Source organism: Somniosus microcephalus, chromosome 20, assembly GCF_052327205.1.
Source record: "Somniosus microcephalus isolate GS21.2 chromosome 20, FLI_Smic_1.0, whole genome shotgun sequence".
Classification (NCBI taxonomy): domain Eukaryota; kingdom Metazoa; phylum Chordata; class Chondrichthyes; order Squaliformes; family Somniosidae; genus Somniosus; species Somniosus microcephalus.
In genome coordinates this window covers 24,421,858-24,439,877 of record NC_141006.1, presented here as the reverse complement: position 1 = coordinate 24,439,877, position 18,020 = coordinate 24,421,858, and the positions used below count along the sequence as shown (strand labels likewise).

General features: G+C 43.1%; 1 protein-coding gene across 1 annotated transcript in view; it reads right to left on the bottom strand.

The window, feature by feature from the left end:
- Positions 1 to 3,498: 3,498 nt before the first annotated feature.
- LOC147103092 (ephrin type-A receptor 7-like) overlaps positions 3,499 to 18,020 on the bottom strand; it is a 204,419-nt gene continuing 189,897 nt past the window's right edge. The window contains exon 4 of the mRNA XM_085962412.1: positions 3,499 to 7,389. Within this exon, the coding sequence (XP_085818538.1) occupies positions 7,295 to 7,389 (95 nt within the window). The 3' untranslated portion in view covers positions 3,499 to 7,294. The remainder of the gene's footprint in view (positions 7,390 to 18,020) is intronic.

The following is an 18,020-nucleotide window of genomic DNA, read 5'->3' as shown; positions in this document are numbered from 1 at the left end:
TGTGGGTGTCAGCCAGGCTCATTCAGTCACTTCTCAGTCAAAAGCTGGTGGGGGTCAAGCCTCAATAGAGCATTTGAGTACATAATCCAGGTTGATAGTTCAATACAGTAGAGGGAGTCCCATCGATCAGAGGTGAAGTTAGACTAAGACTCCCAACTGCCCACTTCACTGGTTCAGCTGGATGTAATGGATGCCATGGTACTGTTTGAAGAGGGGTCGGTCGGGATTCCTCCTTCACCAGATTAACTAGTGGGATCTTGCTGTGAACAAAATGGCTGCCATATCTGTCTACCTAACAACACTCATTGTATATGAAGCACTTCGAGAACTCACTGAGATTTACACCATATAAAACACAAGTCTCTCTACGCCTAATCTTCTAGGAATAACCACATCATGGTCTTACAGGCTACAACAAAACCAGCCACCTCGACAATATGGTTCAGCTGTTAGAAAATCTGATTTTCCAAAGTTTACTTTTCACAGAATTTTACTGCTCTGAATTCCCCCCTTACAACATGGAGGAAGCACAAACCAGCAAAATGAAATGAAATGGCCAGATAAAATGCTTCTTTGAAGGAAATTGTTGAACCGTATGGAACTCAAAAAGCCAAACGAAATTACAGTGAATATTTTTTTCCAAATGTTACATTGAGGGTTTAAGAACTTGAGAGAAGACACTAGATTAACTGAGTGAAAATGGTGAATGCAATTGCAGGCAATATAATTCCCTCTTCCCCAAGAATCATCTTGATTCAGGAGGTGAAGAAAAGGGAAAATAAAACAGGTGACCGCCTGGCAAAATGGAGCCAAGTACATGCAAATAGAAAATTTACCCTCCAATCTCACAAGGCAAATAGAAAATCATAAGATTACAATAAATTGAACAAGTTGAGGAATTTTCATCTGAAAAATCAGTAAAAGCTTAAGTTGTGTTTGGAGAGAGAAGGAGAGTCAATAAGAGAAGAAAAATTGAAGATAAGGGGGATTTTCATGTACCTACTGCCCCGTTTACGTTCAAACGCGGGGCTGGTAGCCTGACCAAAACGGTTGTTGTCGACTTAGTCCCGAGGACCCATCCTTTCCGATTTTCAGGCCGACCTCGATCTTGGCAGCCAAAGGTCACACCACGAACCAATGGGAGCCTCATGAATATATGTTAATCAAGGTCAGATGACGTAGCTTTGACCCCAATGCCATTTTCAACCCCTGCCAATCAGTTTACCACCAGTTCCTGCTCCCACCCACCAAACACGGACAGCAGAAATTGGGAGGTGGCCATTTCGAGTGTACATTAAAAGGGATCTTGAGCTGCAGTCAGGGAAAGCTGGAAGCAAGTTTTGCATTCATTGTTACATGTGGGTTTTGAACATGGGAACAGGAGCAGGCCATCCAGCTGCTTGACCTGTTCAGCCATTCTGTATCATGCATGATCTGTACCTGAACTCCTTAAAGAGTTTAATATTTAATCTCCTCGCTGCTGTGGGTGCTGCAAAAATCTGGCGGGCTGCTATAAAGCGATGGTTCCTTTCATGCCCAACACTTCCACCACTGCCCTTTAAGGTGCTGTTGCAGGCCCCCACTCCACCCAATTTCCCACCCCCCAGATTGGCCAGCCACCTATAAATAGAACGATTGGTGCCGGCAGCTCACTGGATTAATGTAAGTGAGGCCCAACCACAAAAACAGCTCTGAGCCCAATGCCAACTCCTTCAGGCAGATACAATACACACCTTGCCTTGCCCACCACTTTACGTTGGAATCAAAATTCCTCCTCCCTCCAAGGATGAAAGGACCTGAAATATTAGCTTTGTTTCTCTCGCCACAGATGTTGCCTGACCTGCTGAGTGTTTCCAGCATTCTCCGTTTTCATCCCACTTTACTGTGTTATTTACTTTGATTAATTCAAACTATTAGCACACAAAGACTTTGAATTATCAGGAGTAGACTGTATACCCCAGGTTAGCCGGTCCTGGATAAGCTTTACTTGGCAGTACCTCCCCTCAGGGCTCAGTGTCCTCCTAATCCTTTCAAAAGCACAATCGCAAATCTACAGTCAAACATTGTTGGGTGTTCATAATTCCAGCAAAATCAAGTGTGAAGAGGGGTGGGCAAGTTGGAGGACATCCTCATGGATCTGCTCCTCGGCCTGGCTAAGGTAGGCATCTACAGGTCAAGGTTGGACGAGACCCGTGGGGGTGGTCGCTCTGGCTGCCTCTCTTCCGTGGTCTTGTCTGTGTCCGGGTAGCCCTGGAAAAGGAGCATGCGGTGCCCGCAGGTACGCTTGAAGCCTTCCGTGACATACTGGAGGGCATATTGGATACTAGCAACATTATTTAAGTTTGTAAGATACCTTTTCTTTAAAATGGTTTAGTTCTTTCATTAGTAGTGCCCCTCTAAAAAGGGAGCACTTTTGTTTGATGGCACTGGGGCAACCCAGTGTCTCCTTGTTGGTTTATTTAGAAAAGGCATATAAAGTAAAGTCATCTGTTTTTGTTTGAAGCTCGTTCATGGGGTGTGGGCGTCGCTGGCAAGGCCAGCATTTATTGCCCATCCCCAATTGCCCTCGAAAAAGTGGTGGTGAGCCACCTTCTTGAACCGCTGCAGTCCGTGTGAAGGTGCTCCCACAGTCCTGTTCAGTGTCTCAGGTAGATTGTTTGCTCCCTTTCTTTTTTAAAGAAAAGATCTATTTACTAGCGCTGACAGATCTCTCTGAAGGCACTTGAGCATCATGCGCTAAATCTAACCTAGCACTTACAACGGTCCTGCATCTCAAGTCATTTGAAGAGATACTTATGGGGCGCCCGTGGCCATTCAGCAATTTAATCCAGTTATTAGCTGAGCCAGCAGACCAGGAAGGTCCCAGATTTGATCACCATTCTGGGCGGAGTTCAATGTTCTCGGGCTGTAGTATTTGGCCTCGTGAGGTCAGAAGGAAATATTGGCCAGGAGTCTTACTTTTGATTGCCGACCAGCAAAACCTGCAGGGGGGGGGTTCACCGATGGAGATGTCGGGTGAAGACAGGATTTGTCTCCTTATCTGGGTTAGTTTTCTGACGCTCATTGTTAAGGCTCACACATGAATAGTGTACCAGTTGGGCAAGATACTGAAGTGTGGCCAGTCTCATTAACTCCAGCAAGGAATCAACACTTTCAGGAAAAGAGGGAAGGAGAGAAAATTGGCAAAGGAAAAAAACACTAATAAATAGAAGTTGAAGTCTACTCTATTCAGGTTGGCGTAATTGAATTGGTCCAAGGGAAGCCACCTTCTTTTAAGTGTTACTGAAACAGCTTTACTAAAATTCTACTGAAAGAGCAGCAGAAAAGACCACCTCAAAACACACGTTTTCTTTTGTCAATAATTTTATTTAGAAATAGTCATTTATCATCAATATTTGAAGGACTGATGAAAACAAATGCTTTATTCAACAAGACTTCAAAAAAAAACCTTTTTGCAATGTTAAATAATTAGTCATTTGCTTTATTATAACCACTAGACCTACCACTTTGTGAATAAGGTTAAACTAGAAGCATCCCCCACAGGGTCACAGTCACTATGTGAAATGACACTCGAGCTGCTACCATAATCACACCAGGCTGAAAATAAACAGGCTCTAAGCAGCTTTGAGTATAAAGTCTCTGGGCTGCATGGAGGAGTGTAACTGCTTGCAGACTAGTGCAATCAGCAGAATCATTACACAGACAATTGTTGGGTAATTATGCCCAAGAATGCAATGTCACAGAGTAACTGATGTGAATCAGTCTGCATAGAATCCATTACATCATCTTGGCTGTGACACCTCAAAGCACTCCCCGTCTTCTCCTTGCTTTTGATGCGCCGAATTCAACACGAGAACCTCCGACTCCTGTGACTAAACTATCCCTCCAGATCTTCCGTAGCCTGCACAGCCTTTTGTGAGGTGACCCTGTGGAAGATTCTGGACACTGTGGGATGTCCTTCCTGGTTTATTTCCCAACTGTATTATATCCTCGGATGCCAGATCTCGGATGTTGGAACACTCCAGTCGTCCTCCTTTGTCAGAACTGTCAAGAGGCACTACCCTCCTCCTCCTCTTCCTCGGATATAGTAAATCAATCATTGTTTTTGACGTGGATGACTTAGCCGTGTAATAATAATAATAATAATTCAACTTTATTGTCATTGTACAATGCACAAGTACATGGACAACGAAATGTGATCTTGCAAGCTCCCATGAGTCCAGTACAAATAACATTAACATTAAACGTAAATAGCACCGTCCTGGGAGAAGCAAAGCCGCTGCGTCTGTGCGCGCCGCCATTCCATTTCCACCATTCCTCCTGTCCGACAATCTTCAGCCCAACGCCCGGGCCTGCTCACCAGCCGCCCCTCCCGGGGCTCCTTCCGTGACCTTCTCACCAACCGCCCCTCCTCGGGGCTCCTTCCGTGACCTTCTACACCTGGTCTTCCCTGATGGTCACCCCTCCAGGTACTAACCAGGCCTGGCTCTGCTTAGCTTCCAAGCCTTGCCAGTGACCCTGTCCCTAGTCCCAGGAACAGGGCAAGAATGATAAATATATGACTGTATTCTGGAGGATTTGTTCTAGTTTGGAAAAGACACTGAACTATATCCTTATAAATATCTTTGCAGTTTTAGTAATTGAAAATAAGTGAATAATGGATGTGATGAATTCTTTGTAATGGTTCAACACTTCTACCAGGAAAATCAGGAATCACCTGATATATTTGAATGCAAAATGAAAATACATAGAGGCCAAAAAATTATCCCAAAAAGTCCCACAACTCCTAGGTTTCCTATAGATTGATCATAAGGCACTTTCTTTACACGGTGTAATTCTGTTCTCATTACATGGAGTTATCTTAAATTCAATGTGGGCAGTACAGCATCCTGCAAGTTTAAGTGCATTGTAGAAGTATTATTTTAAAGTGCATTTTCTCGCCATGTTTGATCTACATAAAACATGGTTGATACTTAAATAATCAAGTCAGTCATTGTATACAAAATCTTTAAAATTAATTTACCATTATCAGTCCGTGGATGCAATCGCCTGTATTTGAATTAATATTAATAGTAATCCCCTTTAAGATGCAGTCAGGTCTCTTGGGAGTGACAATTCTACTCCCAGCATTCCTGTTCTAACCTTCATCATGGGTCACCTTTAATTAAACACTGTTACATGTCATTCGGAGGAGGGGAATTCTCTTTGAAACATCCCTACAAATCTCCGGGAAAATAGAGCACTGTTAATCTTTGGGCTATCTTTACCCGCACATTTCAATGTCCATAACTTGCCACTTTATTAGTGAATTCAAGAATATCCTCTTCAAAAGGCTGAGATGAGAAGGACTTTCTTCACTCAGAGGGCTGTGAATCTTTGGAATTCTCTGCCCTAGAGGGCTGTGGATGCTGAGTGTTTGAGTATATTCAAAGCTGAGATAGGGTTAGGGTATTGAGGGTGTGTGTGTGTGAGTGAGAGAGAGAGAAGAATCATCCCCTGGTATCAATCCTAAATTTGCCTTTACCAGTTTAACCCTGTGGCCCCTTGTCTTACTCTCGCAATCTTGTAGGTGTATGAATTGTTTGACATATGTAGTATCCTTTCCCATTAAATCTGCTGCTCAGTGACTTTCCTTTTCCATGCCATGTTCATAGTTTTACTGTCATTGTACAACAAACATTTCTGTTACATTTCCAGCTGTTACGCAGTTATAGTTGCACATTTTGTAACTTTCCACTTGAAAGATTTATTTCACCATCGGGGTACATTACCATACAACAATGTGGAGAGTACCACGCTTATGACTATCCGTTAGGATGCACTTCTTTTGCCAAAAAAATTTAATGGGCGCGCACAGGATTAGTCCTACATACAGACAGTAAAAACTGTCCGAGAGAATGTAAAAATCACTGATCCAGGCTTTAGAACTGAGCTATGAAATGAAGGCAAAGCAGTTAAACTGGTTTCATTCGGGGGAATAAACAATGGTTAAAAAGGGGCATAATCCAAGGTTTTTAATTAAAAGTGGATATAAAAAGATATATTATGCACTGGATAGGATAATAAACTCATGATACAACAAACTAAACATAAGTTTAGAAACAACTTGCACACATCGAGAGTGAACATAGTAGTCTGCCACCTAGCATGATCAGTTGAAGTATTCAAAAAGCAAACTGGACACATTCCCAATTCACCCAGTAACTAAGCTAGTCTGTGTTTGGTGCAGGAAGAAGAGGAAATGAAGGAGCGAGTCCTAGAGAGGCGAACTAGATGAACTGAAAAGATATATTAATTCCTGTTCTAGTTTCTGACACTCAGAGACGCACATATTCCCAAGAGTCATTACAGTAATTCACATTGGTCTTTTAAGCTGTATTAAAAATTCACATCAATCCCCGATGGCCCTGGTACCAAACAAATTGGCTTCTGGATCCTGAGTCGGAGGATGACCACGTGAGTTGCTCCACATTGAAGACTTTGAGCAGCTATCAATCAGCAGGGAAGAGGGTGGAGGCATTTGAAAAAGGACAATAAACAAAACTGCAGAATGTTACAGCTGGCCAGCGACCAATTTCAAGCAAGAGACAGACTCTTCCTTGATATCAATGAGGTGGAAGGACCATAACCTCCGGAGCTGCTACTTTGGTTGGGGGTTTCAAAAACTAGCTTTGGTTGTATGTCAACCCTACATTACTTACATCACTTAGATTGCATTACAATCTTCATTGATTTTGCTACAAGTCATTTTATGTACAAAAAAAATTTGATTTTCCAATCATTTGAACTGACCAATGTAAATAACACAGCAAAGTGGAAATTTAATACAAAAAACACAGATAATGTATTACGAGGAACAGTCTGTAAATCTTGGAAGTTCCCCTTATGGACTGTACTCTTGTTCAATATGGAAAGTATGCAGCACAGTTAAAGGAATAAGATAAACTAGCTACCAGCCAATTTGGGACTATAGCAGACCAGTCAAGTAAAATTAATGGGTCAATTTATAACCAAAAAATGAAACAAAGGTATAAGCAATAAAAATAATTTGGAAATAATTTTCTCTTACAACTCATGCCTCACAATATTCTACCGTACAGTGTAATAAAGAATTACTGCCACAATTAAATAAACTTAAAAAGTCCGAATTGAAGAAACATTTTGGTTCTGCTCATCAGTCTAACTCATAACTGACCCTTGGTTGCAAAAATAAAAGCTGTGTAATGTTAGTATATGTTAATAACACCTGTTTGGAGATGGTGCTGGCTTCTTTGACATCTTTTTTACTTCGATGTTAAAAATTCACCTTGGGAACCGATGCCTCAGGTTGCATCCTGAAATGTGAACTGTTCTCAGTGTGCTCGGTCCTTTGTGGCTTCCTGCTCCTTGCTGTTTGTTAAAGGAGTGATAGTGACAATTTAAATTTTACAGGGTGATGTTCTACTTTATAATTTAATAATCTCATAAGAACATAAGAACTAGGAGCAGGAATAGGCCACTTGGCCCCTCGAGCCTGCTCTGCCATTCAATAAGATCATGGCTGATCTTGGGCTCAAAACAACTTCCCCGCCCGCTCCCCATAACCCTTCACTCCCTTATCTTGCAAAAATCTGTCTATCTCCACCTTAAATGTATTTAATGGCTCAGCCTCCACGGCTCTCTGGGGCAGAGAATTCCGCAGATTTACGACCGTCTGAGAGAAGAAATTCCTCCTCATCTCAGTTCTAAAAGGGCGATCCTTTATTCTAAAACTGTGCCCCCACGTTCTAGATTTCCCCACGAGGGGAAACATCCTCTCTGCATCTACCTTGTCGAGCCCCCTCAGTATCTTATGTGTTTCAATAAGATCACCTCTCATTCTTCTAAATTCGAATGAGTATAGGCCCAGCCTGCTCAACCTTTCCTCCTAAGTCAACCCCCTCATCTCTGGAATTAACCTAGTGAATCGTCTCTGAACTTCCTCCAGTGCAAGTATATCCTTCCTTAAATAAGGAGACCAAAACTGTACGCAGTACTCAAGGTGTGGTCTCACCAATACCCTGTACAGTTGTAGCAGGACTTCCCTGCTTTTATACTCCAACCCCCTTGCAATAAAGGCCAACATTCCATTTGCCTTTTTGATTACTTGCTGTACCTGCATGCTAACTTTGAGTGTTTCATGCACAAGGACCCCAGGTCCCCCTGAACTGTAGCATTTTGTAATCTCTCTCCATTTAAATTATAATTTGCTTTTTTATTTTTCTTGCCAAAGTGGATAACCTCACACTTTCCCAGATTATATCGCCACCATAATTTAATCATTTTTGGATTGCAGTCCACCTCAGCTCATCGACCATACATAGGCAATGGGACCTTTGGCCAGAAGCACTAACTCTTCCACTGGCACCTTGAATTAACTGGATGGTAGTCCTCTGGGAAAGAGGAAAGTCAAGAGATGAGAAGTTTGTGTCCCATTAATTGTTTTCAGTGGCACTTCTAGCCTAGTTTTGTACCGGGTCTCACTTCCTTTAGAGTTAGACCAGTTGATTCTCTGTCTGGAGCTCTGGACGGTTCCTCATTCTGTGGCCTATGAGATTTCATTGGGTGCATCTGGACCCAGAGGTCAGCTGTCATGATAACTGCAATACAGCTGGGCAATGCGAGGAAGGCGGTCTAGTTCTAACCAATACCACCCCCTCCATCTATCTGCTACTTGTCCTGTTTTGGTCCAGACAGTCTGGGTTTTTGAGTGACCCGTCCAGAAATTTCTAAACTGTAAACTAGACAGCAAAAGCAATTTTTTTTAAAGTTTACTTTTCCCACTTACTTCTGTGCATGCATTACTGATTAAGATTACAGATTGAGCGTCCTGAATCCGGCAACCTCGGGACTGAGTCCGAGCCGGTTTTCGTGTTTTCCGGACTTCGGAGTGTGTTTATGATGTCCGAAGTCCGGAAATATCGCAACCTAGGCTCAGGCGTTTTCGGACATCAGAAACACGTCGAGTCCGGAAATGCCTGGGCCGCTCCGCGTAGCGCTGACGCGTTTCTGGAGGGGCGCTGCGAGCTCTGCAGAGCATCCGATGGCCCACACTAGGCCACCAGGGCGGCATGGTGCTGTGGCCGCAGCCTGGCGGAAACACTTAGTGGAGCTGTGCAGACTAAGGATAAAACACAACACTAAAGTTTTATTGCATCACTCGCATTTTTCATAGGATTTTTTTAAAAAAGACAACAAAAGTTAATGGTTTTTTGAAGTACAGGTTGAGCGTCCAAAATCCGGAGTTTCGGATCATGGGACATTCTACGGATTCCGGATGACCCTGCCACCAATCGTCCGGATTCCGGACGCTCAACCTGTACTAAGGATTTGAATTAATTTGCATCAGCAACAAAGCAAAATTCGGAACTCAAATCATGACTTGGCCCAATCCAGCTTTAGATTTGGCAAAAGATGGTAACCCTAACTTCTAACAGATTCTCTCTTTGCCACCACAACTGCTTCCCTCAATTGCCATCCACCATTTTAAGAACATATTGGCTTTGAGACTTCAATTTTCACTCTCAAATTCGGTCACCAGTAACTGAGTTTGATCCATCAAATGAACCTTCCTCCTCGCAAGGTACGCGTACCATGATTCTGTAGCTTCTGACAGCAGTACCATACCACTCCAGTAGCACATCCACGCTAACTCTCCCACCCAATACTGTTCTCCACAAAATGGCGGTCGAAAACACAGCACCCCGTTTTCTGTGCATGGATATGATAATTGCATTTGGGTCTCAGTTTCTGCCCAAACGGTTTTCTTGGCCAACTTTGACCCTACTGATGCTTTTACACTCCTGACTTCATGACTACCGAACATACTAAATTGGCCCATTTAGCGGGACAGAAGCTGGGCCAATGAATCTGGTAGTAATTCTCTACACCCACAAAACATGGGATTCTGCTGCCACCGAAATGAGCTAAGTCAGAGCACTTAAAGAGTCAAGTGCAGCTGAGAGTAGGAGAACCATGCACTTAGCCACACACTTGTTAAATAAAAGCACCTTCTGAGGGCTCACTCCTGCAAGAACTACTGCCCTTTTCAGTTATTTCATGAATTCAGTATTGTATTCTGCGGGCGCCAGCCTCAGGCCTAACCAATGGCATCTAATTTTACATAGAATTACGTAAAATCTACAGCACAGAAAAAGGCATTCAGTCCAATTGGTCTAACATAAGAAATAGGAGCAGGAGTAAGCCATTCGGCCCATCGAGCCTGCTCCGCCATTCAATAAGATCATGGCTGATCTTGCACCTCTACACTGTGCAGGCGTGTATGCTCTACACGAGCTTCCTCCCACCCCTCTTCATCTAATCCTATCAGCACATCCTTCCTTTCTCCCTCATCTGCCTATCCCGCTTCCCATTAAATGCATCTACGCTAGTCGCCTCAACTACTCCCTGTGGTAGCGAGTTCCACATTCTCACCACACTTTGGGTAATTTAAATACATAATGCAATTTGCCGCTTATTTAAATTAATTCAGCAAGTGAGTGGCTGAGGCAAGTTATCTAGGGGAAAGAACATTAAAAATATGCCATAGTACACCTACAAAGTGTACATACGCCAAAGCAACAGTGCACTCTGCACCAATGCAATGTTATAAAATTACATTTATACACAGTACCGTTAGTGAATAAACATGTCCAAATAATACATTTGCGCTTGAAGCTCCCTCGTCAAACATTGTGACTGCTTAACTACCACATTCTGCAGATTAACACTCCACACATCTGCATTTTGCCACCAGTTCAATTTTTTCCCCCAAAGATATGCGAGAGAGCACTTAATTCGAGAGAGCACTGAAAGGTGGAACTACTCCTGGTCAGCCTGCATTACTGTGCACACCAGTAACACAACTGATTAGACAGGATGTTTCTTATCGAAAATAAACTCCATCCCCAGGGAAAATCCACAGGCACCTTAGCAATAAGTTATAGCCTTACAACGTTAAATGAAAACCCTGCATTTCAGTAAGCTGTAAATGTTGCTATGGCATTTGGGGCTGTTTTTCCCTCCACTGAATTGAGGTTACAAGGTCAGATTGAGATGATGTGTTTCTGATGGGACTTCACTAGGGTTGACCTTTCTGGTTGGACCCAGTCCTGGCGGTGTTGTCACATGACCTCCCACCCCCCCCACGCCACGCTCTCGCCATTGGTCGCCCAGCCTTTCCATCGCCTTCCCAACCAAACGGAAAGCGAACAGACTCTATTACTCAACTAGATGATGCTTGAGCATCAAGTCGAACAGCATTTCCCCCCCCCCATGTCTGATATTTTTATAACTCAAACAAAAAAAAGTGTTCAAAGAGGATTTTTTTTTAAAAACACCATTTTTAAACGCCATGATTTTTCTCCCGAGTTGCTCGCAGCAGTGTCCTGGAGATTAGACATCAATTCCTGGAGACTAGCAATCCGGGAGGGGCTGCTAGCCCTAGATTTCACACAATTTAACTGTAAATGCTGCAATAGGATTTCTACCAGCAACAGGAGGGTTAATGAAAGTCTCAACCGTCCTGATCCATCTGCCACAGTGTCGCCCAGCCTTACGCCAGATTCTGACCGTACCAGAAAGCTGTAAATTAGAAGTAAGTAAATACCGGGCCTAGCCAGATCTCGTAATTCTGCCCTAATCCTCAATCTGTTCCCTTCTGCTTGCTGGGACGCCTGGCTCCCTATTACAAGGCAATCTCTCCTTGGCAACCCACTGAGCACCAAAGCAATTGCGAGAAGTTTGTGAAAGGAAGAAAGTTATTTCGCAGAGATTTAATGCCACTAATTGAACAGTTACAGTCGGCTGAATTTCTCGCAGCCCTTTCCAAATAAATTTCTCTGATCGACACACTCGGTGCCAAGTAAATAATAGTTGTATTTCCAAGCTCCATGCCTCTTTATTCGAGCAAGTGATCTGGAGCAGCAGAAGGCTGGTTACCTCATTACGTGCACATGACACTCAGAACAGTAAATTCTACAACTAATATTTCTCACGTGTTAAGATATCGGTGACATAACCATTGGCCAACAGCCTCAGAATGAATAGAGCAAACATATGTTGCCGGGGGGGGGGGGGGGGGGGGAGAGGGGGGGTGGCATATAACGTTGCAGGCATATAACGATTCTCATCAGTCAGGAGTGCAATCTGTAGATAAACAGTGAAGTAGGCGTTGGTATTTTATCTTGTGCAGTGACCTACATGATAATCATGACAATACCAGTCCTTCCTCCATTGTTGTTCCTGCTGCAATTAGTGGCACATAGCACAATAGCCAAGGTGCTCACTGTGATATCAACAGTGGCTCAGTCGGTAGCACTCCTGTCCCACTCCAGATACTTGAGCACAAAATCTAGGCCGACACTTCAGTGCAGAGCGGTCCAGAGGGACTGCCTAAGAAGAGTGCAGTACTGAGGGAGTGCTGCACTGTCTGAGGTGCCGTCTTTCAGATGAGACGTTAAACTGAGGTCCTGTCTGCCCTCTCAGGTGGGGGTAAAAGATCCCACGGCACTATTCAAAGAGTAGCGGAGTTCTTCCTGGTGTCCTGGCCAATATTTATCCCTCACCAACATCACTAAAGCAGATCATCTGGTCATTTATCCTATTGCTGTCTGTGGAACCTTGCTGTGTGCAAATTGACTGCCACATTTCCTACATTACAAAAGTACTTAATTGGTTGTTAAGTGCATTTGGGAGGTCCCGAGGTCGTGAAAGGCGCTGTATAAATGCAAGTCTTTCTTTCTTGCCATTGTGGATTGGTGCTTCAGTGCACTGCGTCACTCCTGAAAACTGCTTACAATCATGATATTACAAACTTTGTTTGGCAACAGATATCCGGGCCCAGCACACACGCCCTAACCGGGAGGCCCGAGGACGACCCAAAATTGGGTCTCGGGCTTCATATCAAAAAGTTTGCGGGTGCCCATCAGCCTCCACAGACAGCTTGGCCATCTCCCAAAACAAATTTTAGGCCACTTACCTCACCAGCAGTGGCTCTCACTCAAGTACTGGGGGGGGCGGATGTCGAGGACAGCGGGAGGCGGCCGTTCACAACCGGCAGAAGTGCTATGGAACCGGGAGAAATGTTCTCACTCCTCCCGGCTCCACGTAAATTAAAAATATATTTTTTACTTACCATTTTGGTGGCGGCCGCATCCAGACCTGGAAAACCTGAGCAGTGCAGTCCGGACGCCTGCTCCATCGGGGCAGCCCAATTTTCACGAGGCGTCCTGAAACAGGTGGTGGGCCCCTCATTAGCATATGCAAGGGGCCTAATCCCCATTTGATGCGGCCAACTCAGATGCTTGAAAAAAATGGCCCGACCTAATTTCAGGTCTGATTTTTTTTTTCAGGTGTGCTGGGGGCGAAGAACATCGGTCCCAGAAATTGGGCCGTGTTGCGTCCATTTTACACCTGAGCACAGTGAGTTCCAATATCTAACCCCATCAGATAACCAATGGTCAGCAGTCCAAGCCATTTCTAGATTCATAAAAAAAAATTGAAAAAAACTAAAAATTCTTGGTTTTAGTCATGTTGTTCTAAAAAGCAAAGCAAATTATATTAAGCACAGAAGATCTGGTGAGAATGTTGAATTTGCGGCAAAAAGCAGATACATTTCAGGGGAAGCTAGATAAGTACACGAGGGAGAAAGGAATAGAAGGATATGTTGACAGGGTTAGATGAAGTAAATAGAGTGAGAGGAGACTCATTTGGAGCATAAACACTGGCCGAAATTGTCTGTTTCTGCACTGTAAATTCTATGTAATGTAATCTTGCACAGAATCTCAGGTACAGGTTCACAGAACTAAATTCCATCCTTTAAACTTGCAAGGTTACGCAACCCCAAAGTAGACGTAATATTGTACAATAACTACAAAGAGGATCATAAATGAGACACCATGATTAATCTACAACAGTTCACTAACTAACAGATTCCAATTAACTTTGTTCCACATGTGCAAGAGTAAAATAAATGGGTATTGATTTGGAGTTACTTAAAATGTACGGATTAGATTGCTTGGTTAAAGGAAAATGATATGGGGGGGGGTGGAAGTTCTGTTAGGGAGGGGAGGATCTGTACTAGTCAGTGTTAGGAATGGGGAAAAAAAAGTTTTTCTTTAAAAGCACCAGAGTCAGCATCAAACAGTCCCAATTTAGAGAGAGCACAGGTCAGATGCATATTAAAGCTTGGTCGCCAATGTGGCTCCTCCCAGTCTCAGAAGCAAACTCTTTGCAGCAGGGAAACCTAGCCATTGCCAAACCAACCAACCAACCTTGTGGTTCATTACAGACTGGGATCAATAAAATGAGTGCTGAGTTATGGAGGATATCACTGTATGGCAGGAGCTGGACTTGCCGTGTCCTTATTCTCAAATTCTGTTCTGTCCTCGATGACTTGCATCTGCCTAATCTATTTATCCATTGACTCTGGCTGGAATGCACACTCATGAAGCATCTGTGCTGGAACAGGTGACGGGGACAGACGGCTATGCAGGAGCAAGGCAGTATTGCCTAATGCTTAATTACCTCGAGGTCCCAGATTCTAGAATGTTCATATTCAACGCCCACATCCCATGAATGTATAAAAACAAATATACCGTGTGTGTAAAAAAAACAGGGAATGCTGGAGATGCAGAGCACAGCGATCGGCACTTGCTCTGTTCACGGATAAATCCAAAATGTTTGGTATCTGCGAGATGGGTTCTGCACTGTACCCTTCATCAGATCAGATGCTAACCACATTGCCAGCATTTTCCACAGTCCAGACTTCAAGCTTTTGCCATTTTTTCTTTTCATCTCTGCTTTATATATTGGAGTAACTCGTGGATTAGTGTCCTCTGCCACTTGTGAAATTTGGAACTGAGATTAATGGCCACTTGTCCGAGAGTGAAAATCCATTACAGGAAACTCTCGATTTACCGGCACCTAAATAACCAGAAATCTCTGTTAACCGGCAAAATTCAGGAGTAGGTTCAGGTAAGTTTTACTTCATATTAGTGGCCGTTCCTGGATGTGTGGCTATGTAACCGGGGTTCCTGCACCTGTTGCTAAGCAACAGGGACGCCTGGATCTTGTAGCCGGGGTTCCTGCACCTGTTGCTAAGCAACAGGGAAGCCTGGATTTGTTGCTGTGTACGGAGCTCTCATACCTTTTACTATACCTCTCTGTAATCCGGAATTTTTGATAAGCCGGCACCACGCCGGTCCCGTCAGTGCCGGATAAAAAAAAGTTTCCTGTATTTTGATAAGCTTTCTCCAAATACGAAGTGATAATTACCACAGACAAGGTCAACGGGGGTATTTTACAGAAGCCTATACCCATGGGCATAACAGAGTCATTCAACCAATTCCATCTCCCAATAAAATGCTTGCCCACTCGAAGACAATGGTGAAATCGATTCCCAATTAGGAATAGGCAATTGCTCCATAGGCTTCTCCCGGAATCTCCCAACCTCATTTTCTTCCTTCTTTTGGAAGTCAAATTAGGAAAAGGGGCATTGAGAGTGATAGAAGAGCATAAGCAGCCAAACCACATCTAGTGCCCAGGAACAAAAAATAAACTTGCAAACACTACAACAAAAGAACAAGACATCAAATAGTTTTTTAAAAATGGGCTCCAATGCTCCAACATATATATATATATATATATTTTTTTTTTTTTTTTTTTTTTTTTAAGCTGTCAGACTTGGCTAGTGGTCACCTTTGAGTCAGAAGGTCATGGGTTCAAGTCCCACTCCAGAGCCTCGAGTTCATAATCCAGGCTGAAACTCCAGGGCAGTGCTGAGGGAGTGCTACAGTCTCAGAGGTGCTGCCTTTTGGGAGGAGTTAAACCAAAGCCCCGTCTGCCCTCTCAGGTAGGGGTAAAAAGATCCAATGACACTATTTGATGAGCAGCAGGGAAGTTCTCCCCAGTATCCTGGCCAATACTCATCATTTGACAAAAACCATCAAAACAAAAGACTATCTGATCATTTATTTTATTGCCGTTTGTGGGAGTGTGCTGTGCATAAATTAGCCCACTCGTTTTCTATATAAAACAGTGACTACACTTCAAAATACTTCATTGGCTGTGAAGCACTTTGGGACGTGAAAGGCGCTATATAAATGCAAATTCTCTCTTCTTCAAAGCTAAAGCTGGTGCTTTTGTAGTTTCACCTACAGTTCTATTTGCTCATAGAGGTTTAGCTGGTGAGCTCTTGTGCTGCCTTTGGACGGCCTATTGAGAAGTTCAAGTGTCAAAAATATGATGGTTAAAGATGGTCAGAACAAGCTTCCTTCCTTGGAATTTTTGTGGGAATTTCAAGCATCCAAATTCAGTTCTCAAACTATAAGGATTGGGGCTGAGTGGGGTAAAGTTTCCCTTCCTCCACGTAATGCACACAAATGATTACTGTTGGAGTGTAATTTATTCCTATATTGTGGTTTGGCAATTCCAGCCAGTGTTACAAACACACATTCAGCTGAAAAAGAAAGTCAAAGCTCAGTTCCCCAGAGTCTCAAATTTTCCAATAGCCATGTGTACAAAAGACTGATACTTGGATGTTTTTAGTAATAACATGTATAAGTGTGAGTGTAAAATAGTGAACTTCACATTAACCAAATATCTATATTCTGTATGACCTGTAATGACTTGTGCATAAATTGCTAAGGCTTGCTCAAAATGCAACTACAAAGACAGCCAGGACTGATCAAGACTAGTTCTGATAATGGACAGTCACGCAGCTTACGAGGCCGAGTACTGCTTGTACCAGGGAAGCTAGAAATAAGGGCGATAAGGTAAATTCCAATGAGGTGAAGAACGTATAAACAACCTAACGATAAACAGGGTAAAGTTGTAGGAAAAATACTGAGCCAGGAGGGGCCAAGAGGCTAACCTTAGTCTGAGTGACAATGGTATTTTGACCATTAGAACCAATTAAAAAAGATGATTTTGTTAAAGTCCATAAATGGACACTGGCCAAACAAGCTTTTGATTTAAAAAAGGGTTAAAACCTCGATACTCAAAGAACAACTTCACACAGACCTACTGCGCGAACAAAGGAACAGACTGAAGATGACGTCATCTGTGTCCGAAAGGTTCCCGAGACCAAGGGCTGCGAGCTACTCGTTAAACTATCGCCTGTTGTTAAGTAAATTACGCTGTAAGCTTAATAAATATTGATCTATTGTTCAAACATACGGGCTGTTGCCTATTGGTGTCTTGTCCAAGAACTCAGAGATCCGTAAGATCTTACACGTGAACATTACAGTATTCCCATTCAGAGCCTACAAAGAGAAATATATTCCGTTATTGCGCACATAGAATCCAAAGACCGGAGTTCTTTTACATATTAATCAATGGATTATGCTATAATATTCAAATTATAAGGCTCTGCTGGTTTCAAAGGACCAGTTGTAATGGTTGCAATTTTCCAAGGAGTTTGCAATAAAATTTATTGTCGTGGTAATTTACATGGCAATAAAGTGCTTCCAAACTGCAATTACTCCAGGCGTAATGTAACCTGTTGACAAGTCCTGCAGCAGGACTGTAAATATCCCTCAGCGATAAAAATGTGTGGAAGTGAGGAGTTACTGTATGATTAATGCAAGCATGTTTGAAATGGATGCGGAAGGAGATGGACATTAAGGTGTATGTTTCTGGTAAACAATTCATTATCCATTTACGATGAGAAAACTTCCAATTGCAAATGAAAGTCTATTCAGAGCATTAGGCATGATGGGCCATAAATTGCATTGAGCACCATGAATTGGATGTTTTACCTCACCCTTCAGGTCGTATTATTTTTGCTCCATAAATTTCTGGAAGTACGAGTTGGTAACACCGCAGCAAGGGCAACTGGGCACGCAGGACCTCGTGAACATCTGGTCCAATGGTCTATCCTTAACCAATGGAATTTAATGGTAGAAAATGAAAGAGCAAATGGCAGAGAAGCGAGTGAATTAGAGTAAAATTAGATATAAGAACATAAGAAATAGGAGCAGGAGTCGGCCATACGGCCCTTC